We start from the raw sequence: 26,666 nt of genomic DNA on the forward strand, positions 1-26,666 counted from the left end.
TCTGTATACTTCCCAATAGCAAATACAATATGTAAGCAATGGGCAAAGTTCATAACTTGCAGCCCTTCTCTTGGGAACTTTGGGGGATTAAGTCATCGTAAAAGACAAATTTATTACATTTTCGACTATGCTGAACAAAATGGCTATCTCAAAATTTTAATTGGGTGACTTTGAGAAAAAAATGAGCGTGGGAGGGGGCCTAGTTGCCCTCCATTTTTTTGGTCACTTAAAAAGGACACTAGAACTTTTAATTTACGTTCCAATGAGCCCTCCCACGATATTCTAGGACCACTGGGTCGATATGATCACCCCTGGGGAAAAGAAAAAAAAACGAAGAAACAAATAAACACGCATCCGTGATCTTTCTTCTGGCAAAAATGGAAAATTCCACATTTTTGTAGATAGGAGCTTGAAACCTCTACAGTATGGTTCTCTGATACGCTGAATATGATGGTGTGATTTTCATTAAGGTTCTATAACTTTTAGGGGGTCTTTCCCCCTTTTTTCGAAAATCAGCCAAATTTTCTCAGGCGCGTACTTTTGATGGGTAAGATTAAACCTGATGAAACTTATATATTTGAAATCAGAATTAAAATCTGATTCTTTTGATGTGTCTATTGGTACCAAAATTTCGTTTTTTAGAGTTTCGGTTACCATTGAGCCGGGTCGCTCCTTACTTACAGTTCGTTACCACGAACTGTTTGAAAAAGGCAGAAAAAAACACGACAAGAAGTTTAAATAATTCCAGGTAAGCTATCCAGAAATAGCAACAGAACAAAAAAAAATTTGAAATATGAATAATATCATCATGAAACCATTATTATCATCATGAAAGCATTATGTGTAACTGCTACAGGATTTCACTCAACAAGCTAGCAAAGTTGGATATTTATTCTCGGCAGATGACAGAGACAGGGAAATTGATACCCTGTTTCAACAGAGAACAGGACAGTAAAAAAGAACGGAAAGTTCTACAAATAAAATAAAAGTATTTTAATATATAACGATGGGTAGAATTGTTAGTTTAGTGGGTTGACTAAATGAAATAATTAAGCCCGAGTATTTCGGTTTCCGATCCAGAGTCATTCACTAACGAAAAGAGAAAAAACAGGATTCGCGTCTGAAAGACTTGCATGAAAAGTTTTACTCGTAGTTATAAATTTCTATATATTTATTTTGTCTATAATAAATTGTCTATAAAATTTTGTCTATAATTTGTCTTTATTTTGTCTATAAAAAAGGAGTGTGGTCACCGACATTATTCATGGGTAAGCTTTATTAAGAATGAAAACTATGAGTGGAAATTTCAAGAAACTTTTTTTTTCAAAACTAACGTATACACACCTTAAGAGGGTTTTCAAGAAAATTTAACATTATTATTTTTTTTTCTGTAAGCCATTTTACCCTAATTGATTCTGTGATTTGAAAGAACAATTGTTACTTTTTCTGTTGCACAGCAAAATGTTGCCTTTTGCAGAGCGATACACAACTGAAAATATACTTTTGAAATGACATTTAAAATGCAATTTAATTCTCTTGCTTTGTTTCAAATGTAGTTCTTTGTAATCAATGATTCATAAAATATAAATCCATTCTATGAATTATGAGTGGAAATTTCAAGCAGCTTTTTTGTGGTCTTCCTTAGAATGATACCACACAGTGGCGTCAACTTACGGAAATGTAGGGGGGCTCTGTTTTTCAACATCTGGAGAGGAGCATTTTTGTTTTTAAAACTTCCCCAATGCAAATGCAAAAAAAGTCATTTTTCAAAAGAAATACTAAAAAGGTGTTCTACCAAATCTAGAGGGTGGGGACGAATGCCCCCTCCTCAACCACTACTTCAACATACTCGGCATAAAGTTAACTTTGACAAACACACCTCCTTTAAGCCGTCTCATTTAAAGTTTATGCTTTGATCAAGGAGTACAATTTGGTGTCAAACGCCGAGACACCTATGGTTTCAAAAGTGGCTGAGCCAGATTTGGTTGAACCCAGTTAAACTCTCTAGCACAACCAGTGTAAAATAAAATTTGTTTAGGAAATACACCGTTCAGAGGCCATTTTCACTAAATCCACAAAACCAATCAACAGAACTTGTTTATTATCAGGTGGAGCGATGTAAATATGATCCAACAGTTCAAGGTAAGGAACTGTGAGTAAGGAGCGATTCATATGCAAATTCATTCAGTCCAAAATTACTTACGGACTGTTAGGAGACTGATAAAATTTATCTCATTTTCGAAAAAGGGATAAAACGAAAAGGGTGAATTACCTTGACGAAAATTACACCATCAAATTCAGCATGTCAGAGAACCTAATTCCTGAGGTTTCCAGCCCCTAACAAAAAAAAAATGCGAGAATTTGTTTGTTTTTTCTTAGATAGAATAAACATGCATCACAGATACGTGTTTGTTTGTTTTACGCAAACGTGATCCTGTCGAACCAATAGTCCCGGAATACTGGGAAAACCCTCACTCGAACGTATACTGAAAATTCTACTGCACTTTTTATGTGGAAAGAAAAAAAGTATGCCAAAGCAAAATGGCAATATGCCTGAAGCCTCAAAATGGTTATATGCCTGAAGCCTCAAAATGTGCGGTTTCATGCACAAATTTCCAAGACTTCAGTAAGCTTTCCGATAAATATCGGAGTGGGTTCTAGGGAAGGGGGGGGCATACAAAATGAATTTTTCCCTTAAAAATAGAAAAATGGCAAACTTTCCAATAAATGTAAAAATTAGTCCGAGGAACGGGGGGGGGGGGGTAGAAATCAGTCTCTAACCTCAATTCATTCCGGAAATGTTTTTAGACAAGGCTGTAATATGGGTTCTGCTGTGTGATAGCTTCCTCTTATTGTATAATTTTTTTCTGCGAAACATAAAATATTAAAATCACATCCTTACCGGTAGGCCTACACAAGAAATAGGGAAGGTTGCAAATACTGCCAGAACCTATTTTTTAGTCGTATCAGCATCACTAATCTTGACTATCCAAATTCCAGAATGTGTCAATTTTTTCCAAAGAGAAGTTTCAGTTTGGAAAGGATTCAACAACTTCCAGGAAGGTGAATTATGCAAGACAACCATCATAGAAGTAGCTGGATATTTTTGCTCAGGAGGTTGTAAGTTTTCTGGGTTCGGCCAGAAGGAATTAAAAAGGTCCACTCCTAACCTTGACCATACCCGTTCTATAGCACCTTAATTTTTTTTCTAAGAAAAATTTTCGAAAACTTCAGGGAAGGTAGAGTGTGCATTATAAAAGCATCATCATAGACTTAACTCTCTATTTTTCTCAGGGGGAAGTTTCAAATTCAACGTCTTCTGAAAGACCTCAGCACTATTTTTCCTTTGAGGATTTTATGGGGGAACGGCCTTTATTCTTCTAGGAAGGGAGCAATTCTTCAATCGGAGTCTCAACTAGGTCAACCAATATCTATTAGCATTAAGCCTACCCCCTTTAGTTACGTCCACGATTTGAGGGCATGCAACATGTAACATTAAAGTAACACCGATGCACCATCAGAGATACAACACTCAAACCCGTGATTCCCAACGTGGAATGCAGACCAACCCGATGGGGCACAGCAATATTTTGGCGGGTCATCGGTAGGACGTGTACCCTTCAGCTGATTACTTTAAATCCTTACTTTAGGAAAAAACATTTTTTTTTGTGAATGACGTCACATTCAAATGCATTTAAAGAGCGAAAACGGTGCATGATAGAATTGCAATGACATTATACATCGTCTTAAATTTCTATAGTATAGAAATTTCTTTCTATTTCGTTCTAAAGAAACGTCTTTCATTACTATAGCATAAAATATGCCTAGAGGACAACCCAAAAGAGATACCAAGTTAATGGCCATTTAAGCTTCCTTGAGGTGAATAGACGTAAATATTCAATAACAAAATTTAAAGATCCCGAGGGGGGCATCAGAATTTAGAAATGGGTCAGGGCCCAAAATCGCTAGGGCTCCACGGTTCTAGATGTACCATTGGGCCCTAGTGAAAAGCGCTGTATCAGGCATATCGACAGGATTTTATTTCGGGGAAGATCTGAAGATCTCTGGAGGATGGAGGCACAGCTGCGATAAAAACCACGGCACAGCTACGGCAAATGATATGGAAAATACAAAAAAATACAAGGGTAATCATTAGAAGTTCTGAATTCCTGGGAGGGGGAGACATTTCTGACTATGAAATAAAGTAAGGGTACTTTCCCATTAAACAGGCATTTCTAAAAAGTCAAGTTTGGTTAATGCTAATGAAATAAAATAGAATGAATATATAATAGTTTATAAACAAATTTGGGCTATATATTTGCTCATTAGGGGGTGGAGATGGGGTAAAGCATTGCATATATTAAATACGTAACCTAACCTAGGTACCTCCCCCCCCCCCTAAACCCCAAAAAGAACAGTTTAAATATTGCATACGCAATGAAAACCACGCTATGGATTGCAATATTCTGAAGCCGTCTCTTGAATTAAACCGTCAAAAACGGGTTTTTCGTGACTGGTTTCCTTGTAAATACCCACATAATGGGAAAGTACCACAATAAGTTTCTAATTTTTGCAATATACACATTGTGTCTTGTTTTAAGGCAGGAGAGCAAAAGATCGTTGAATCTTATTCATTTTTGGGGCATAAAAGATGATTTCTTCGGCAATTGTTGTACATGAGGATAATCTGTAAGTTGAATTTTTGCAATTTGCAAGAAAACCCTAAACCTGAGGTCTAAGAGAAAAAAACCCGTACTTCAACAAAATGATGATGGCCATGTTCTCTCTCAATAACTAATTTAAAATTGTCTTCCGAGCTCATAAATTCTGGTCTGAACGTGAATATCAACCCACAGGTTGCCATTAAACGCAAAGATTAACGCCTTTGCAAGTGGAAGCGTGGCAATCGCATTTATATAGATAGCGCTATTCGATAAGTTTTTTCTTCTTCTATAAGTCTTACATAGGCTACATGGGTTTATAAGAATTGAAACACGGTAAAAAAATATATCCTACATTAAAAAAAATGTAATAATTATAAATAAAAACAAAATTTGGCTTAGAATAGGGCTCAAATAATAGTAACCGACTTGATAAGACCTACAGTCCACAAGAAACATACTAGCCTAAACATAATTTTCATTTAGTTATTTGTTTATCAGGCACACTTCATTGGGTATAAAAACATTTTATTATGGGTATAAAAACGTATACTCATATAAAATGGGTATAAAAACGTATACTCATAAACCGCCCTGTTATCACCTAATGAAAGAGCATGAAAACATTTTCGTATGTCCTACTACTGATAATAATCAAGAGTTCTACTTCGAAATTTTTTTACGACACACCCATCTTCCCCCCCCCCCCCCTTTCCCACGATTTGGAGTCTTACATCTTTTTAGTTGGTGCCTGTCTAATCATGGCCAGGATAGGAACAATTTTTTAAGCTTAAAATTAGAGCGACACTGTACGCCCAACCCGTCAAAAACGTTATTGGTCAAGTTGTGTGGGTGCCTGTCTAATCATGGCCAGGATAAGAATAATTTCTTAAGGTTGAAATTAGAGCGACACTGTACGCCTAACCCGTCAAAAACGTTATTGGTCAAGTTGTGTGGGTTCCTGTCTAATCATAGCCAGGATAGGAAAAATTTCTTAAGGTTGAAATTAGAGCGACACTGTACCCCTAACACGTCAAAAACGTTATTGGTCAAGTTCAGTTTGTGCCTGTCTAATCATGGCCACGATAGGAATAATTTCTTAAGGTTGAGATTAGAGCGACGCTGTATGCCTAACACGTCAAAAACGTAATTGGTCAAGTTTTGTGGGGTATGTAGTCAGTAGGAGAAGCTACAATGATTGTTCTCCTTACCTTAACTCTAACATGGACCAAAGAGTTTTTAAAACTGATAAGAAAGGAAACTCACGTTTCCCTTGGAGGAACGCCAATGAACGCCATTCTAGGGTTACCAAGAAAAATGGTACATTTAATTATAAAGATATTACGAAGGATAGATTCATTTTTTTTTTTTTTAATGTCACTTACTTTGTTTACTTTTGCTTAACATTGGCCAAAATATAAAATCCGCATTTTTGCGACATATCTGTGCATTTTTTTTAACTGGCAGTTTAAGATTGTGCAATTGTACAGAGAGCAGTCTCTTCTATGCGTTGAACAATTTAAAGTTTCTATTCTTCTGCTTTTAATCTATGCATGGGTCCCAACCCAAAATTTTGATTAATAAGGGAAAGCCATCCTTCAAATTCTTTATTTCAGTTTATACCCTAACAGGGGTCCAAATCCAATATTTCATTTAGTAAGGGAGGGGGGTATGGGTTACAACATGAACATGATGCAACCAAAGTTCGTTCTCCACAACCTGCTTGAATTAATTTTCCAAGCACAAGATATTTTTTCACTGATCACATAACTTGAAGTTAAACCCATGACGCAACATCTTCGCAAGTGGAAAAACTTTCCAAGCACAATATATTTTTTCACTGATAACATAACTTGACGTTAAACCCATGACGCAACATCTTTGCAAGTGGAAAAACTTTCCAAGCACAACATATTTTTTCACTGATAACACAACTTCACGTTAAACCCATGACGTTACAACCCATTCACGTTAAACTCTTTGCAAATAGAAAAACTTTCCAAGCACAACATATTTTTTCACTGATAACACAACTTCACGTTAAACCCATGACGCAACATCTTTGCAAGTGGAAAAATGACACCCACCCGTTGCATAGGCATCACTTTCGCATTAAATATTATAGAGTTTCTTTTCTTCTACTTTTACTGTATGCATAGGTCTAAACCTAAAACTTGGCTTATAAAGAGGGAATATAGACTGCAAAATCAAGGCAGTGTTACCAAAGTTCGCTATCCACAACAACTTCCAATTTACTTTCCAAGCTCAGTATATTTTTGTCCAAGCACGAGTATTGGTCACGTATTTTCACAATGAGCACAAGACCCAAAGTCACTGCATGTGGAAGCACGATAATTACCCTTATGAAGATGGCGCTGGCTTAATTGAATCAAATGTTAACTTGGGGCTCTACCTTTTGAGACCCAATGAAATTTTCTAATTAGCTTTTCCCTTATTTGTATTAAGAGATTTTAAGTTTCTTCTTTTCTACTTTTACTCTATGCCTGACATCTAAACTTCGACTAACATCTACTAAACGTTTCATATATTGGTGTAAGGTTTTCAATGAGTTTTCGATGAATTCGGAAAGCAAGAAAAGAGTTCCAGGGTATCAGGGGTGTACTCAGACCTGTAGTCTGAGGGAGGAGCTAAGATTAACTTTTTGGAGGGCGGAGATTTACTTTTTGAAGGGCGGAAAGCAAACAAAATAGGTCAATCCACGACCATTTTATTTTTGTAAAAAATCAAAATGAACTACCATAATTAATAGAATACCAGGTTCTTTAGTTTTAGAATAATTTCTTACAAAGTGAGTGTTCCAGGGAGGGGAAGCAAATTCTTCTATCCTTTCATCTCCCTTTCCCGATGGTGACATTCCTAACAGTAACCATCTACACCAGGATCAGTAGATACGTGCATTTTTTTTGTAATTCAAACAGTGTGGCAATCAGATCATAACGATTCTTTAAAATTAGATTCACGGTCAATGTCACATAACTGTATATTACTCAGATAACGGAACCTTCAACTACACGCACATCAAAAAAAAAAGAATTATAATCGTTATACAACTACAATAAACAGTACCATGGTCATATTTTGTCCTTTCTTGAAAGTTCACGCGTCCTCGTAACACTAATGAACGGCGTATAACTGTACATTTTGCCATTTATGAATTGATTTGAAAAATTCAATTTTACAAGAATCTCGTTGAAGGTATCTGTGAATCATTGGTAACATTTTGGTAGAAGTAGAGAAATAATATAATTGAATAGAGAAATTGCTTTTCAAGTCTTGACCTTCTCTGAAGTTATATGAAGGATTTTGTTTGATGAGTCAAGATTTATTTAAAAAGTAATAATTATGGGTTAAAGTGGAAACTGAAAAAGGAAGAAATATCAATGTTGGAAATGGGAGGCAAAAGGAGTAAACTGAAGAAGAGGGAAGAAGCAAACTGAAGAAAGGGATTGTTCAAAATGATAAAATTTGAAGCTTTTTCATAAACAATACGCCGTACATAAAAAAAAATGAATAAAAAAATTCAAAATATTCATGAAAAAAATCCATTTCATCAAAAATGAAAAAGAAATAATAATAACTAACCTCTAACCAACTATGCGTCTAATTAAGATGTCTGACAAAGCTTTTTCTAATAAGGTAAATTTTCGTTCCTATCTTTTTTTCTTTTCTTTTTTTTTGGTTCTTTAGGTCCCAGATAAAAGAAGAACTAACAAAATTTAAATTTCGCAGATTCAATAAAAATATTTCATTGCACTAACTGCGAATTATGAATTTTAGTGATACAAAACTTTTTTTTTAGATTTCTTTAGTGGAATTAGTGAAAAGATTTGTGAAAAGAATTAATGATATGAAAATAAATATTTTGAAAAGAAAGGGGGGATCGTCCACAGAATAATTATTTTGTGTTTTAATTCTGATAGGCAAGCCCAAACTCAATAAGAATGTACATGTTTTGGGTCAATATAGAACAGGAATTTTTTGCCCTATTTTCAAAAACCAAAATTTAATCTCACGAACAAAAATGGTTTTCTAGTGAAAATTTGAAACTTCAAGTCCCTACAGGCAAACCAAAGAGAAAAAGAGATATCACTTTTGTATAGTTCCATAGTAAAAAGTGTCCTTTTATTTAACTGGTCTCGAGCTTTTTTCGCAAGCCAGTGGCATTACATCTTAAGCATATGCCAAAAAGAGGAGCAAAACAATACCGCTTTTTCAAAACCTAACCCGTTTTTTTGCGCTCCGGTGTGAAGTTTTAAGCCAATAAGAAGAAAGAAAACTTTTTGAGCCACAAAATTGTTGACAAGTAGTCCCTCTGTTTATTTGAGGGTAAATGCTCACTCAAGCCCAGAGTGTTCAAACCCACTCTTTCATTTTGGACTAAAAAGAAATGAAAAACACTCAGGAGGCGTAAATTTCCAATCAAAACTTTTTAGACACCCTTAACCTAGAGTCTTCATTCATCACAAACATCATAGAAACAATGTAACAATAAAAAGAATAAGTGAGGAATACAAGATCGGATGCATTTTTCAAAAGACGTTATGTGACACTTTTTTTCATAATGGTATTTATAGCACACCCTACTAAAAGAAATACACTCTACCCATATTGGCTGAATCTACGTTCATATATCTTATTCGGGTCTTGAGATCATTTAAACTTACTATCTTTTCCAAAATGCGCTGTATCTCCTTTTCAAATACAGATATAGTTAGAAGTTCGGAGTTTTAGCATAAATATTGTGTTTGTCTTATGTTATAGGTTAAATAAAAAAAAAAACTTCCTTATGCTAACAGCAACTACCTATTACTACTAACAACTCATTGCAGCACCAAGCCGCTTGAGGTCAACACGGCAGCGCACGCTTCTCCTCCTCTATCCCTGTCTAGGCAAATCCTCCCTCTTTACACCCCCAAAGAAGCTCCCATTTTCCTTAAATCTTTCCTTTTAACCTCCTCCCATCTCACTCGGGGACAACCTGCTTTTCATTTGACCCAAGATGGTTGGCCGACTAGGACGATCTTTGGCAATCTGTCATCCTTTATCTGCAGAACGTGTTCTGGCCATCTCAACCTTTCTCTCAATATAGCCCCAGAAAGCGGGATTGAACCACATTTTAGTACATCTTACTGTTCAAAATACGGTCAGCCAGACGGGTACCCATAACAATCCGTAGACAATTTCTCTAAGAAATATCTACTAAATCCTCCTCGGTCTTTCGGAGCGCCCAGGCTTCAGAACCACATTTGACCACTGTAGCTTCCAATATTCTAATCTTGGTTCGCACTTATCTTCCTATTCTTCCTAACTTTTTTCGACTGTGAAAAAACACCCTGGGCCTTGGCTATTCACTTTTTAACATCTTCACTGCACCCACCGTCTTTACTAACAATACTACCTATGTAATTAAAGCTGTTCACTTGATCGACCTTCTCGTTTTCTCTTTACCCAGCATCACCCCTTCAACGTCACTTATTCCCAGTCTTAGCGACTTACTCTTTTTAAATCAATTTTCAAAGCTATCCTTGGACTCTGAACGCTCAAAACCACCAAAAAATTAATTTATTTTGTTAACAAATTCATCCACGAAACTTAAATCATCAGCATAATCAAAGTCTAGGATATTTTTACCTTGCCATTTGTTTCCGTGTTCCAAGAAAAATAAAAACCTCTAATTGAAAATGTCCTTATTTGCTTTCTGACGTCCACCTCGAGAATCCTTCCCTACCGAAGGATGGACCTGTTTCCACCCAGGAGGTGAGAGATTCTTTTTGCAATGATTTCCTTCCACAACTGAACATTGCTGAATAGAGTGGTATATAAGCTTGTTCTTTTCTAAAATAGTGTCCCAATTTCCTTACATCTTCTCTACGACCTCAGTCCAGGTGCGGATGTCATATGTATTGCACTACATTTTTGTCTCAAGGTCGGTATCTAGTCTCTAATACCTATTTCACTTTGATGATGTCCTATGTATTGCAATCAACAAAGATCCCAATTTCATAATATATTCTCTAATAACTATTTACAGGTTCGGATGTCATCGTTATTGCCCTCCACAATGTTCCCAATTTCCTTATATCTTCTCTATGACCTCTTTCCATTTGCGGATGTCCTATGTATTGCCCTCCACAATGTTCCCAATTTCCTTACATCTTCTCTAATACCTCTTTCCATTTGAGGATGTCCTATGTATTGCCCTACACAATGTTCTCAATTTCCTTACCTCGTCTCTAATACCTCTGTCCATTTACTGGTGTCCTCTGTCTTGTCCTCCATAATGTTCTCAAGTTCCTGACATCTACTCTAATACCTCTTTCCATGTTCTGATGTCCTATGTATTGACCTCCATACTGGTCCCAAGGTCCTTAAATCTTCTCTAATACCTATTTACATATTCTGATGTCATATGTATTGACCTCCATCATGGTCCCAATGTCCTTACATCGTCTCTAATACCTCTTTCCATTTGCGGATGTCCTATGTATTGCCCTCCATAATGTTCCCAATTTCCTTACATCTTCTCTAAGACCTCTTTCCATTTTCGGATGTCCTATGTATTGCCCTCCACAATGTTCCCAATTTCCTTACATCTTCTCTAAGACCTCTTTCCATTTGCGGATGTCCTATTTCTTGTTTACCCTCATTGGATTGCCTGATGTACCGGCACAGCCCAATGTCGATTGTTTGTAAAATGACCTATTCAATTGCCGGAATGTGCACATAAATCTATCATTAGAAAATTTCTCTTGATTATATCAAGCTTTCCTCAGTTTTTGAAAGCACCCCCTTTTAAATTTGAGTCCAATAAAATCCAAGAACAGAAGGGGAAAGTATTTCAGCCAAGAGCCACCTAACAGTTTTCAAGACAAATTATATTGAGATCTAGGAAAATCGAAAACTTAGAACCACAAGAATACTTTCTTATGCATTGTATAAGATAACATAATTATTTCAAAAATTACTATCACAAACCTCAAAGGGCCAAATTGATATTTCGGAGCCAAAATACAAAAAAAACAAGAGAACTGGTAAAGAATAGCAAAACGAAACAAAAAATCAGAATGAATAATCCATCGTTCACTCAGTAATTAAAGTGGGAAATGGCAACTACAAAGTTAAAAAGATAAAAACTGGTCAAACTAAACTAAAAAAGTACATGCATAGCTGCAAAAAAATTAAAAGGGACATTAAAAAAAGGAAGATAAGGGGGGAGGGGGAAAACAAGTGAATAAATACCAAAACTGGGCAGCATCACTATTCAATAAACAAAAGAGAAACTAGCTGGATATTTTGTTTATTTTTTCTGTAATGAAGGGGACAAAGGCTTTTTTCTATATTTGGAGGTAAAGCAGCGAATGGGGGACAATATAAGAACAGATTCAGAAGCATATGCACTCTAAAAGTTCTCTGACTGTTCCCAAAATTTAGCTGTGATTGAATGCCTTCAAATAGAAAGGATAGTGAATTAAATAATCCTAATCCCAAAAAACTGTGGTGGAGATTTGAGCAAAATAGTGAACTTTTGAGGCATCGAGCCACCCCCTCCTCTTAACAGTCAGGGAGTATCCAGCTATATATGTATCCTTACGTAACAAATTTTAAAATCACCATTACTTAGACATAGATAAACGAATTTACAACATAAAAAATGATGGTACCTTGGGCAAGAATATTCCACTGCAAAATCCTAAAAGAATTATTGTCTTTTGTACCAGAAGAATTGCAAACAGATACAAACTTCCTTTCAATTAGTGGTGGTCTACCTTCAAGTTCTGTTCTGTACATTAATTTCAAATTTTCAAAAGTGGTTTTTGGGTCCAATATCAGTGAGTCATCTTGCGCATCGGCATTCATATATCTTGGCGTTGATTGAAAGCTCCCCATTCTAAAAAGAAAAATTTCTATTCATATGTATCCTATAGGCCTACTGTTGTTATATACACTAATGTATTGTATATTGTTGTACTATATATTGTTATAATGTATTGATAACAATAATATATTGTATATTGTTGTTAATACGATTAACACTATAAGTTTAATCAAATATAAGTAATGAATTATATATATATATATATATATATATATATATATATATATATATATATATATATATATATAAATCATAATATTTATTATTTATATATGATTAACATTATCTTTTAAGCCCAAGAGCTAGGTGGAGCAAAGATGTACCTTTCATAGGTCATTGTATTCATAACTGAACCTTCATGATATACAAGCCTATATTAAATTACTACACTTCATATTATAATTTAGGGAACTCTGCCCCTCAAAATATCATCTATCTCTCATAGATATTAGCTAAACAACATAATAAAAACTTTTAGGAAATATGAATTAACATGATTTCAAATTCTCATTTTTCAAAGCTATGTAATATTAAAATAAATTGTTTTGATTCACTAAAGGTATTAATAAAGATAACTCGACAATGGACTTGCTGCGAGGTGTGGAACTGGATAAGCAGTCAATTAGGCATTGGAATTTCATATACTTTGTCATTTAGGCTTTTAGTTTCTATATACTAATCTTGCTACAAAATCACACTAACTTTTAACATTGAGCATACAGAGAGCAAATTTATTTTGATAATTCTGTATAACTAATCACAGATAACATATCAATATATTACTAAAAATGAAGAATACAGTGCCTCTATCATAAAAAGTACAAGAAGTTGTATGGAATGAGTTTTTTATTAACTTTCTTTATTTTTTTCATTTTATTGTGGAGCTTTTTGATAATCTTTTATTGGTTTCTTTCAGTTTTTATTGGTTTCTTTCAGTTGTCAAATGTAAATGCAAATCCAAGTTAGTAGGCCAATTTACAAATTGCTTTTGTGCAACAAAAATTTAATAAAATGAAATCTCAATTAAATCACTACTGGGACAGAAAATGTTAATGGAAGATTGAAAGAGAAAAATTTCTTTGTAGTTAATTGTTAATTGTAGATGACAACAAATCAAAAGTAATCAGATGAAATCCGCAATTCTGGGGAAGCAAATATCTATCCCAAGGGTAGAAAATATTATTTCTGGGGTATAGCAAATATCAATGTTATATGAAAAAAACTAAAGATTTTTGAAAATGTGGATGTGACATTGTAAAATAGAATCTCAATTAGACGCACTTGTGGGATAGATTGAAAACAAAAATTCTTCTTTAGAAAAGTGGACAAATACAAATTAAAAGTAACAAGATAGAATTTTAATTAAAACACTCCTGAGATAGAAAATTTCCACGCTATACTGAAAAACAGATTTCTTCTAAAAATAAAGATTACAGTAGCAACAATTTGAAGTTAAGCTATTAGTAGACAAAACCCAGAGCTTAGAATTAACCCTATGTTCCCATTGTTGTAAATTTCTTTAACACAAAACGGCTTTAACAGAAAAATGTTCTTGCCTTCCCAAAGCCAGAACATAATTTGCACTTTACTGAAAAAAATATAAATTTTCTTACATTTATAACTTTAATAAATAAAATAATATTAACATTTTGATTACTAAATATCAGAATATGTATATTAAACTGACAATACACATTCATTTGTATTTTTTTCAGTAAAGTGCAAATTATTTTCTGGCCTTAAAATGTTCTGGAATTATGGAAGGCATAGGGGCTTTGAGCCCAACTTATGTTAATTTCTGCTCGTTTTGAGTTTGATTCGGTTATTTATTGTAATTCCTGTTCGTTGTGGGTTTCATTTATTTATCGATGCTGATTTGCAGTAGTTCCACGCTTGGTAGAGTATTTGATTTCATTTTTGCTCATTTTTTGTTTAATGGAGTTCTTTACTTTTCTTTGAAAAATTTATAGTGTGGAAAAAGTTTTTTTAATTAATTTCTGTTGCGTTTTATATTGATATAGTCTTTTTAGGGAAAAAGAAAATAATACTTTAAATTTTTTTCGTTTTTTTTTAAGACCTTATAGTTTGGCCTGCTATTTGTATGCTAGAGAAAAATTTTCAGCAATTATTAGCAACATACACCCTTTTAAAAATCTGGACACGAACAGTAGTGTTTAATTTCGGGTCATACCTCCTCTAGTTGACCTGCAATGGAAAACTTGATACCATTCGCAAAAAAATCTGCTTACTGTCTTTGATAGGTTGAATACACTTATGCTATTTTGCCTTGGTTACATTTTAAGAGCAGAAGTGGCCCTGAAAGTTTGAACATATTACCCTCAGCCGTTCTTGGGATACTGCTGAGATGCCTTATTGGGAATTAGTATTAACACAGTGCATTTTCATTTAATCTTAAGGCAACATTTAATTTTTAAACATAAAGACAAATGGAAGGTAAAAAGGGCATCAGCCCTTTCTATTTTCAATCAAATGAGCCCTTTTCGAAATTCCTACGACAACTCCTTCGATACGAAGTGCCCTGGTCTAAACAACAACAAAACATCAAACATTATACCCACATCAATCTTTACTACAAAAATTTCAAGCCTTCCAGTCACTTTCGACTATTAAAAAGGGCACTAGGCCTTTCGATTTCCAGTCGAATGAGCGATTTTTGAGTTTCTATGACAACGCTTTGTATAAACACCTTATATGCCCCAAGGGCATAAATTACAACCTTTACCCTAAGGGCTGTGAGGTTAGTTGTCATCCTCTAAGACATAATTCCCAAAATTTTCAACTATGTCAAACAAAATGGCTATCTCAAAATTTTGATTGGATGTGTTTGGGAAAAGAGTGGGCATGAGAGGGGCGTTAGTCACTCTTCCATCACTTTCAACTATTAAATAAGGCACTAGCCCTTTCAATTTCCAATCAAATGAGTCCTTTTGAAGTTTCTACGACAACACTTTCAATAAAACCTTATATACCCCCAGGGCATAACTTACAACACTTGGCCTGAGGACTGTGGGGAGGGTTGTTATCCTCAAAGACCTAATTTCCAGAACTTTCAAATATGTTGAACAAAATGGCTATCTGAAAATTTTGATTGGATGTGTTTGGGGGAATAGTGCGTGTGAGAGGGTGGTTAGTTACCCTCCAACCACTTTCGAATATTAAAAAGGACACTATTCCTCACAATTTCAAATTGAATGAGCCCCTCTTGAAGTTTTTACGACAACTCTATCTATAAAAACCTTATATTCCCACAGAAGAAAACCGAAAACCTTTCCCTTGGGGGCTCTGGGGAGTCTGTCATCCTTAAATACATAATTTCCAAGAACTTTCAACTACGTTGAACAAAATGGTTATCTCTAAACTTTATTTGAATGTGTTTGGGGAAATGGTGGCCATGAGAGGGGGGTGTATTACACTCCACTCACTTTCGACTATTAAAACGGGCAATTTCAATTTCCAAACAAATGAGCCCTTTTTGAAATTTCTACAACAACTTTCTATATAAACCTTATATGCCCCCAGGGCATAACTTACAATCCTTGCACTGAGAGCTCTGAGAGGGTTATTATCCTAAAAGACCTTATTTCCAGAACTTTCGACTACGTTGAACAAAATAGATATCTCAAAATTTTGATTGGATGTGTTTGGGGAAATGGCGGGCGTGAGAGGGTGGTTAGCTGCCCTTCAATAACTCTTGACTATTAAAAGGGCACTAGCCCTTTCAATTTCCAATTGAATGAGCCCTTTTTGATGTTTTTACAACATCGCTTTCCATAAAAACCTTACATGCGCCCAGGGCATAAATTACAACACTTGCCCTGAGGGTTGTGGGGCAGGGGGAGGGTTTGTCATCCTTAAAGACCTAATTTCCAATAATTTCAAATACGTTGAATAAAATGGCTATCTAAAAAATTTGATTAGAGGTGTTGGGGGAAAAGGTGGGCATGAGAGGGGGGCTAGTTGCCCTCAAATCAATTTCGACCATTAAAAAGGGCACTAGCCCTTTGAATTTCCAATCGAATGAGCTCTTTTTCAAGTTTCTATAACAAAGATTTTAATAAAAACTTATATGCCCCCAGGGCGTAATTTATAACCCTTGCCCTGAAGACTGCGGGGGATGTGTCCTGCTCAAAGATATAATTTCCTGAACTTTGAACCGCGTGGAACAAAATGGATATGTAAAATTTGGATCGGATGTGTTTGGAAAAATGATGGGCGTGGCAGGGGTGTTAGTTGCCTTCTAATCACTTTTGACTATTAAAAAGCGCACTAGCCATTTCAATTTCCAATCAAATGAACCCTTTTTGAAGTTTCTACGACATTGTTCTCTATAAAAACCTTATATGCCCCCAGGACATAACGTACAACCCTTGCCCTGGGGGCTGTGGGGGAGTGTCCTCCTCAAAAACATAATTTCTATCTCGAAACGACGCTGAACAAAATCGCTATCTAAAAATTATGATTGGATGTGTTTGGGGAAAAGGTGGGTGTGAGATAGGAGTTAGTTGCCCTCAAACTACTTTTGACAATTAAAAAGGACACTAGACCTTTGATTTTCCATCGAATGAGCCCTTTTTCAACTTTCTACAACAAAGATTTCAATAAAAACGTATATGCCCCCAGGGCATAACTTATAGCCTTTGCCCTGAAGACTGTGGGGGGAGTGTCCTGCTCAACAGTACAATTTCCTGAGCTTTTAACGGTGTAGAACAAATTGCCCTCTCTAAAATTTTGATTGGATGTGTTTGGGGAAATGGTGGGTGTGGAAGGGGTGTTAGCTGCCTTACAAAAACTTTCGACTATTAAAAAGGGCACTAGCCATTTCAATTTCCAATTGAATGATACCTTTTTGAAGTTACTATGACAATGCGTTCTATAAAAACCTTATATGCTCAGGGCTTAACTTACAACCCTTGCCCTGAGGGCTGTGGGGGGGGGGTGTTGAAATCCTCAAAGACCTATTTTCCAGACCTTAAAACTACGTTAAATAAAATGTCTATCTCAAAATTTTCATTGGATGTGTTTGGGGAAAATGTGGGCCTGAGAGGGGGGTTGGTTGCCCTCCAATCACTTTTCGCTATTAAAAAAGGCATTAGTCCTTTGAATTTCCAATCGAATGAGCCTTTATTGAAGTTTCTATATAATGGCTATCTCAAAATTTTGATTGGATGTGTTTGGGGAAAATGTGGGCATAAGAGGGGGGTTGGTTGCCCTCCAATCACTTTTCGCTATTAAAAAAGGCATTAGTCCTTTGAATTTCCAATCAAATGAGCCTTTATTGAAGTTTCTATGACAACAACTTCTAAAAAAAGCCTTATATGCCCCCAGGGTAAAACTCACAAGTCTTGCCCTGAAGGCTGTGGGGGAGTGTCCCCCTCAAAAACATAATTTATATCTGGAAATCAACTACGCTGAACAAAATAGCTATCTCAAAATTTTAATTGGATGTGTTTCGTGAAATGGTGGGTGTGGAAGGGGTGTTAGTTGCCTTCCAATCACCTTTTGACTATTAAAAAGGCCACAAGTCACTCCAATTTCCAACCAAATGAGCCCTTTTTGAAGTTTCTATGACAACGTGTTCTACAAAAACCTTATATGCCCCCAGGGTTTAACTTATAACCCTTGCCCTGAGGGCTGTGGGGGGGGGGGGTTGTCATCCTCAAAGACCTAATTTCCAGAACTTAAAACTACGTTGAATAAAATGGCTATCTCAAAATTTTGATTGGATGTGTTTGGGGAAACTGTGGGCATGAGAGGGGGGTTAGTTGCTCTCCAATCACTTTCGGCTATTGAAAAAGGCATTAGTTCTTTGAATTTCCAATCGAATGAACCTTTTTTGAAGTGTCTCTGACAACGACTTCTATAAAAATCTTATATGCCCCCAGGGCAAAACTCACAAGCCTTGCCCTGAAGGCTGTGGGGGAGTGTCCCCCTCAAAAACATAATTTCTATCTAGAAATCAGCTATTCTGAACATAATAGTTATCTCAAAATTTTGATTGGATGTGTTTCGGGAAATGGTGGGTGTGGAAGGGGTGTAGGATGCCTTCCAATCACTTTCGACTATTAAAAAGGGCACAGGCCACTCCAATTTCCAATCGAATGAGCCCTTTTTGAAGTTTCTATGACAATGCGTTCTATAAAAACCTTATATACCCCCAGGGTTTAACTTACAACCCTTGCCCTGAGGGTTGTGTGTGTGTGTGGGGGGGGGGGGTTGTCATCCTAATTTCCTAAAGACCTAACATCCTAAAGACCCAATTTCCAGAACTTAAAACTATGTTGAATAAAATAGCTATCTCAAAATTTTGATTGGGTGTGTTTGGGGAGAATGTAAAAAACCTTATATGCCCCCATGGCATAACTTACAACCCTTGCCCTGAAGGCTGTGGGGGATTAGCCTCCTCAAAAACATAATTTATATCTGGAAATCAACTACGCTGAACAAAATGGTTATCTAAAAATGTTAATTGGATGTGTTTTAGGAAATGGTGGGCATGGAAGGGGTGTTAGTTGCCTTCCTATCACTTTCAACTATTAAAAAGGGCACAAGCCACTCCAATTTCCAATTGACTGAGCCCTTTTTGAAGCTTCAATGACAACTTCTTTGATACGAAGTGCCTTGCTCTAAAGGAAAAAAAATAATAAATACTACATTGTGCCAACATTATTCTTACATGCCCCCGGGGCATAACTTAAAACCCTTGCCCTGAGGGTTATGGGGGAGTGTCCTCCTCAAAAACATATTTTATATTCGGAAATCAACTACGCTGAACAAAATTGCTATCTCAAAATTTTGATTGGATATATTTGGGGGAATGACGGGGATGGGGGGGGGCGGCTCTAGTTGCCCTCCAATCACTTTTGACTATTAAAAAGGGCACTAGCCACTCAAATTTCCAATCGAATGAGCCCTTCTCGAAGTTTCTCTGACGACTCCTTCAATACAATGTGATCTGGTATGGAAAAAAAACACTAAAAAATAAATAATACATTGTGCCAACATTTTTTGTTACTTAGGCAGCACAATAGCGCTGCCTATGATTAATCTATCAAACCTCTAATGGACTATATACATGGTTGAGGGCCCTTGCCCTGGAGCTGCATTGCTAGAATTTTACACTTTTAATTCTAAATAATGGCAAAAAAAATTCTTTTTTATCTTGAATAATAGTTGAGTTAGGTGATATTACATCCCATTAAGCCATTTTAAAATTCCTGTCTCCGTCCTTTGCTTACTTATAAAGCTAAAGATTCTGTGATGACAGGTCAATCAGCCTAACAGTCTTAATTAAAAAGAAAAAAAGTCAAATTGGGTAGGTAGTCTGCTCCAACAGGACTACTGCTTTTGGCAACATTGTTACCATGTATTGAGTATAAGCCAAATTTAATTTTTGGTCAAAATCAAAATTAATCCAAGTATTTTTTTTCCTTGTCAAATGGTTATATACAATTGACAGCGATTCAAAAATACTCTATTCACTTTTTGGGGCTTAAAAGTGCTTTAAGAATTAGAAAACTAAACTGTTTATACACTGAACTAAAGCTCTAACAACTGAGTTTCTGTCTCCATCCTTTCCTTACTTATTAGGTTAAAGATTCTGTGAAGACAGGTCAATCAGCCTAAGAGTCTTAATTAAAAAGAAAAAAAAATAAAATTTGACAAGTAGTCTGCTTCAACAGGACTGCTGCTCTTGGCAACAATATTACCAGAATAAACATACCAAGCTATACTGGTCAACCCTGCCAAAAACACTCCCCTTCCTATCCAAAGAAGTCAAAAGGGCTAGAAGGAAGAAGAAAAGAGCATGGACCAAAAACATAAAGTTCAGATGTGATAACTACTATGATGCGTTCAAGAAATGCAGAAACAGGTTAAGAAATTTGACTGTGAAGATTGTGGAAAACCCACAAGGAGGCAATTGCAGCTGACACAAAGCAGAATCCAAAGGGGTTCTGGCACCATGTCTCAACAGCTAATCCCTTTAGACATGATATCCCAGACCTCATGGTTGAGGATGACACAAAAGCCTCAGAGGCTAAAGAAAAAGCAGATTTGCTCAACTCTAGCTTTGGTACAAATTTCTCCACTCAGTCCATAGCTAACCCTCTACCCACTTTACCAGAGCAACCAATCCAAGAACCAATGTACATGACAACTATAAGTATAGAGAATGTTCTGAAAAAGTTTAAAAGACTAGATACAAATAAAGCTGCTGGGCCAGATAACCTGCAATCCAGACTATTAAAAGAAGCTGGGATGTCACTCACTTCCAAAGTTCTCCCAAGTGACTGGAAGCAGGTCAACATCAAGTCTACCTTCCAGAAAGGGAGAAAGGACCAAGTCAGTTATTATTGCCCAATAAGTCTTACTTCTATTGTATGCAAGGTCCTTGAGAGCATCCCAAATGATGCACTGGTCTCTCACCTTGAAAGGAATCAGTCACTTTCAAAACATCAGGATGGGCTCTGTAAAGGTCAGCCAATCAACACAAATTTCATTGAATCATACAACTTTGTGACCAGACTCTTGGATTATGGCCTTCCAATGGATGTCATATTGCTTGATCAAGCAAAAGCCTTTGATAAAATACAGCATCAACTTCTTCTGCTGAAACTGGGAGCATACAGGGTGCATGAGGATATAGTTGCCTGGATTGAAGCCTTTCTCACTGGAAGAACTCGGAGGGTATTACTTCAGGATTCCACTGGTAAAGCTGATTATTCTGATAAAATTCTTGTCATTAGTGGAGTTCCACAGTGCACAATCTTGGGGCCACATTGTTCAGGTAATTTAAGGTAAGGTTATTTCAGTATAAGTCAAATTTAATTTTTGGTCAAAATTAAAATAAATCCAAGCATTTTTTTTCCTTGTCAAATGGTTACATACAATCAACACAGAATCAAAAATTCTCTTTTTTCACTTTTCACTTTTTTGGGGCTTAAAAGTGTTTTAAGAATTTGAAAACTGAACTATTTATATGCTGAACTACAGCTTTAACAACTAAAAAAATTTATGTTGAAAATTTTCAATCAATATGTAATAAAATTTGGAGGAAATAGAGGCTACTCTACTTACTTTATGAAGCTGACAAATATTGTTAGAGCCAAAAGCTTCTAAAATTCCACAAAAATCTTATAAGCAGCTTTAAAATTCTTGTGCTGCTGCTTTATTTTACAACATAGCAAATAATTAGTCATACTTTTTTTTTCATTGCTTGTTTTACATCAGCAGTTGGTTCCCCATACCAAATAAACCCAATCTAAAAAAAATTAAATACTGTCTAAGGCTACATCTGCCTCATGATGGCAGAGCCATTCCTAGGGTTGATTGTGCCTAGGGAAAAATTAATTACAGCCCTCCCCCCCCCCCCTCACAACTCAAATATAAGCAAAACAGCCAAATCAAAAAAACTAATTTTGATCTAAGTGGGTAATCCCCCAGCTATGATGCCCAGGCCAGCTGGGCAGCTACAATTTGACTCCCTATTCAACCCTCTTTCCATACATAACAGTTATTACAATGACAGTCGCACATCTCCTCTCCCTTAATATAGCAAGATATAGCCCTAGGGTCCATACATAAATTATGAAGGAAACACTAGCATCTGATGAAAATTATTACTGAATAATATACTGAAAATTTCTATTAGTCATCTTTCATGCTCCCTTTCATTTTAATTAATGTTTTTGAATTGATTTTGTTGATGTTTTAATATAATATATTTATTAATTCTCCCTTTGTATTTGAAATGCTTGTTTCTCTTGCATTTTAATAAACAACTACAAAAGATTTCAGAACTCTCAAGAATTTTCTCAAATTCTTTAATCTCTGAAATGCTTAAGAAATTCCAATAAAAACATACAGAAACAAACAATCAAAAGACAATTTCATTTCAAATAGTTTGAAAACATGGTAGACAAACTTCAAATTAAAGCAAAGATGACCTTGAAAAAAAGATTAATAGAACTTTTTTCTATTCTATAAAGTAGAAATTTTGTTATAATAGTGTTTTTCATACAGTAACAGAAGTTGTGTATGTAGTTGCAGAATCAGTGGCGGATCCAGAGGGGAGGGCGAGGGGGGTGCCCCCCCCTCTAGTGTAGTCTAAAGTAGTGTAGTTTACTAAATTAACTCAAGTTTTTGTTAATTAAGCTTGCTCCAAATGCAAGTTTATTGGATCAACCTATTTTGGGCCCCCCCACCCAACAAAAAAAATCCTGGATCCACCCTTGTGCAAAATAGGAAAATAGCTTCTTCCATTATGGGGGGGGGGGGGACTGGCACACCATTGTCATGGCAGCAACAATAATATTAGGGGAGAATGATGAATCAAATGGGTTAAAGTTCTAGAAGGGGGACTTTTTGTTATCTTAAAAAGTAATTGAGTTAGGAGAATGAAACTGTCAGGAACAAAATCAGTGCCTAAATTGTGCCCTATGAATAAGTTTAAACTACATATATTTCTTCCCTTTTTTAAGGCTTATAAAAAATACATGGAAGGTATGCTCTGGACCTCATCATCTGTTGTAGATCTATTTCTGAAAGTTTTCTCTTACACCCCACAATCAGCAAGAATTTTTTAGCCAAATGGTCATAAATGAAAAGAATAAATTGAGTGAGAAGTTGATGATTTCAACATCATGGGAAATTTTCAAGAAGAGATTTGACAGAGAATAGGATATTTCCATAGTTTATGACAAATACCACTGGAACTCCTATTTATATATATTTATATACATAAATGTATATTTATATACATCTTAGAAAGTAGTTCAAAATTCCATTTTCCTCATTCAGCTACTTTCTAAGATAGCCTAGCAAGAATCAATTTGAGCATTACCACTTCAGTTTTAAAAAAGCAATTCTTATTATTTTAGTTTCACTAGGTCAATAAAACTGTCAGATAGCATTGCTACTAAACTACCCTACCTTTTTTAGCAGGGTTAAGAATCCCTCTGTAAGTGACTAATATTTGCCATATATTCTGATTTAAGAAGTATCTTCCCTACACATAGACAACAGGCACCTAATTTTGGACATTTTGTGCATAGGAAGAGAGAGAGTTGTGACTGGCGGATGATTAGGACTAGACCAGTTGGAATTGGCTGACTAAATCTTGGAAAATATCTGGTTTTTAAACATTTGAATCTAGACAAAAGTTAGCCTATTTCTACACCCTAACCTATTTAAATATACTTATTCGGTTTCACAATGCTTGTCTTAGATTCATTCTGTCCCAGTTTGACTGTGTCTGTGATTGGGATATGTTTTTCCAACTTTAAGATCCTGTGTCAAAGATTTGACAGCATTTTCTAAGATTAGGCTCAAGCCTTAAATGTGTGGCCAAGATTAGACTCTAGCCTACTGTTGTCTGTCAGTATATTTTAAACTGTGATTGGTGTATATAGATAAAATATTCAAGCTAATCATTGGGGCAAAAATTGTAATATTTACACTAGGCTATTGATGGTGTGACAAGGGGCAACAAAGTCTACATTTAGCCTACCCACCTCCCTGAGAAAAAACCTAGCTCTAGTTCTGTATTCACCTAATTCAACTAACTTCTAATGTGGCAAAAAGCCCCTAACTTGAATTTTACAACTAAAGCTAGCCTATTGATAAGGAGATTGAAAACTCAAAATTAAGGTGTAATATTTCAGTAAAAGTCAATTTTACAGGCTCCTAAAGTAGTTTTATGTTATCTGCTCCTAAATGTGAGTATTGCGACAAAATTGAGCAACAAGTGCCCATAATTGGGCTTTTGCAAGTGAAATTGTGGAGTTTAGGCAACTTTTGTTGTTTGCTGTGGAATTCAGGCAACTTATATTAGCCTAGGCGTATGAAGATCATAGCAATTTGGCAACCAAAACCTTACAACAGCTTAAGTCAGTTCATGAATAGAAAACTGACATCTATTCTAGACTGGGTTCAGCAGAGAATAGTAAATACATTAATAATCCTTAACCCGCGTGCCTCATTTAAAAATTTATCTTTAGAAACAACGTGGCCAAATGATAAGAAATTCATAACGGAAAGCCGAAATTGATATCCCGTTTAGAAAAAAAAACCGAAAAGCAAATCAGCCAGAAAATCTAAGAGGAAACAGAAACTTAATTTTAAACTTTAAACAATCTTTATTTTGACTGTTTTTACTTTTGTTTCGATTTTCAGTTTGTGTAGTAATCCTATTTTTATCTAATTTATTTTATTAATGACAGCTCTTAGCTATAGAGCTGAAATATTCATTTAATAAAGTTTCACTGTACTAGAATAACTCCTTATTGTTTAGCCTTTTATTATTTGTATAATGGAAAGGTAGTGAGGTCATCTTCGTTATTCATATATAAAGCATTAGCAGCTCAGAGGTTCCGAAAGTATTGCAGGCAGTAGGAGTTTTTTCATTGTGTTTTATTATCATGGACTAAAGTCTGGAGAGGGGCAGCAGTAGGGTAGAATTCAGAGTCATCCCCTTCTTTGCTATTTCGATTATTGAAAAGACTATATTAAAGTGAAATAAGATAGAGAGACTAAAGAACTAAGCGTTTTTGAAGTCCTGCTTTATCAGCACAAAAGAAATTGTGAATTACATGCCCTGCCTCCTCTTCAAAGGAAACACTGAAATGGTATTACTGCTCATACACTGGCTACGAGAGACTAAAGAACTAAGCGTTTTTGAAGTCCTGCTTTATCAGCACAAAAGAAATTGTGAATTACAGGCCCTGCCTCCTCTTCAAAGGAAACACTGAAATGGTATTACTGCTCATACACTGGCTACGAGAGACTAAAGAACTAAGCGTTTTTGAAGTCCTGCTTTATCAGCACAAAAGAAATTGTGAATAACGTGCCCTGCCTCCTCTTCAAAGAAAACACTGAAATGGTATTACTGCTCATACACTGGCTACGAGAGACTAAAGAACTAAGCGTTTTTGAAGTCCTGCTTTATCAGCACAAAAGAAATTGTGAATTACGTGCCCTGCCTCCTCTTCAAAGAAAACACTGAAATGGTATTACTGCTCATACACTGGCTACGAGAGACTAAAGAACTAAGCGTTTTTGAAGTCCTGCTTTATCAGCACAAAAGAAATTGTGAATAACGTGCCCTGCCTCCTCTTCAAAGAAAACACTGAAATGGTATTACTGCTCATACACTGGCTACGTCATTGTCATAGCTTACACCTTTTACGAAATTGTTTATTTCAGAAACAAAATTATTGTAACGAAAGAAAAGAGCAAATTCAAAATATAAAACGAAATAAAATTATTGTTTTGTAGTTTATGCAACATACATCTGCAAAACTAGCAAAGAAAAAGTTACTCATAATATTTCCCTTTACTTTTAGAATTCTGAAGAACTAGCATACCACTTCATTGGAAACGCCCCCCTCACTCCTCACATGAAAAACGAAGCTCTGTTAGGAGCAAGAAAGTCTTTCACTAGCCAGCAGAAAACAAAAGACTAATTTACAAGGCTCTACATAGTCTTTCACGGGTAGTACTATCAACAACTTCTATTAAATCCTCTAAAATTTTCAAACAAGCTCAGTTTTCTGCAAAGCTCTGATTTTTCAGAAATCTACAAATATATGGAAGTCGAGTTAATGTAAATTAGTTTTTGAAGACATATTTTGCATAAATCGTGAAACAATAATGTTTCAGGTTAAACGTTTGAACTTCACATTGACTTCCACCAGGAAAAGCTTTTTTATAAAAAAAAAAGTCTTCTCATCCCATTCGGGGATAATTTCCTTTGAATTATGTTTTTGATTAAGCTCTTTATTTTTATTTAATATTTATTTTACATTAATTGTTTTCCCATACGGTATACAAGAATAAATATAGAGATCCTTCAAAGCCATTATGGAGCGCTGAAAAGACGTTTCAGTTGCTGGGTCTTTTTTCAGGGACAAGTAGCCGCCTTGTCACCCAAGTCGTCGTGGCGGACTTGGGCCAAGAATACAAGGACTGCATCAAGTAAAAAAAAATAGTGATAAAAAGTCAATACCCTGCTCTTTAAACTATAGTTCGAATTTTTTTTTCCAGTTCTTTAAAAATGACCTCTTAATCACAATCAGTTGATCAGTTGAAAA

General features: G+C 35.6%; 1 protein-coding gene across 4 annotated transcripts in view; it reads right to left on the minus strand.

The window, feature by feature from the left end:
• The window catches only part of cu (NADP/NADPH phosphatase nocturnin), a 153,394-nt gene that overhangs the window by 39,028 nt on the left and 87,700 nt on the right, over positions 1–26,666 (minus strand). For 2 of the 4 annotated variants that reach the window (XM_089105534.1, XM_089105535.1), the window contains exon 3: positions 12,344–12,570. In XM_089105534.1, coding sequence (XP_088961660.1) covers positions 12,344–12,570 — 227 coding nt within the window. Of the gene's footprint in view, positions 1–12,343; positions 12,571–24,449; positions 24,540–26,666 lie in introns of those variants that run through there. The other 2 variants (XM_089105536.1, XM_089105537.1) reach the window with 2 other exon arrangements.

Source organism: Artemia sp. Qi Xiang Cuo, chromosome 19, assembly GCF_049724085.1.
Source record: "Artemia sp. Qi Xiang Cuo chromosome 19, ASM4972408v1, whole genome shotgun sequence".
Lineage (NCBI taxonomy): Eukaryota > Metazoa > Arthropoda > Branchiopoda > Anostraca > Artemiidae > Artemia > Artemia sp. Qi Xiang Cuo.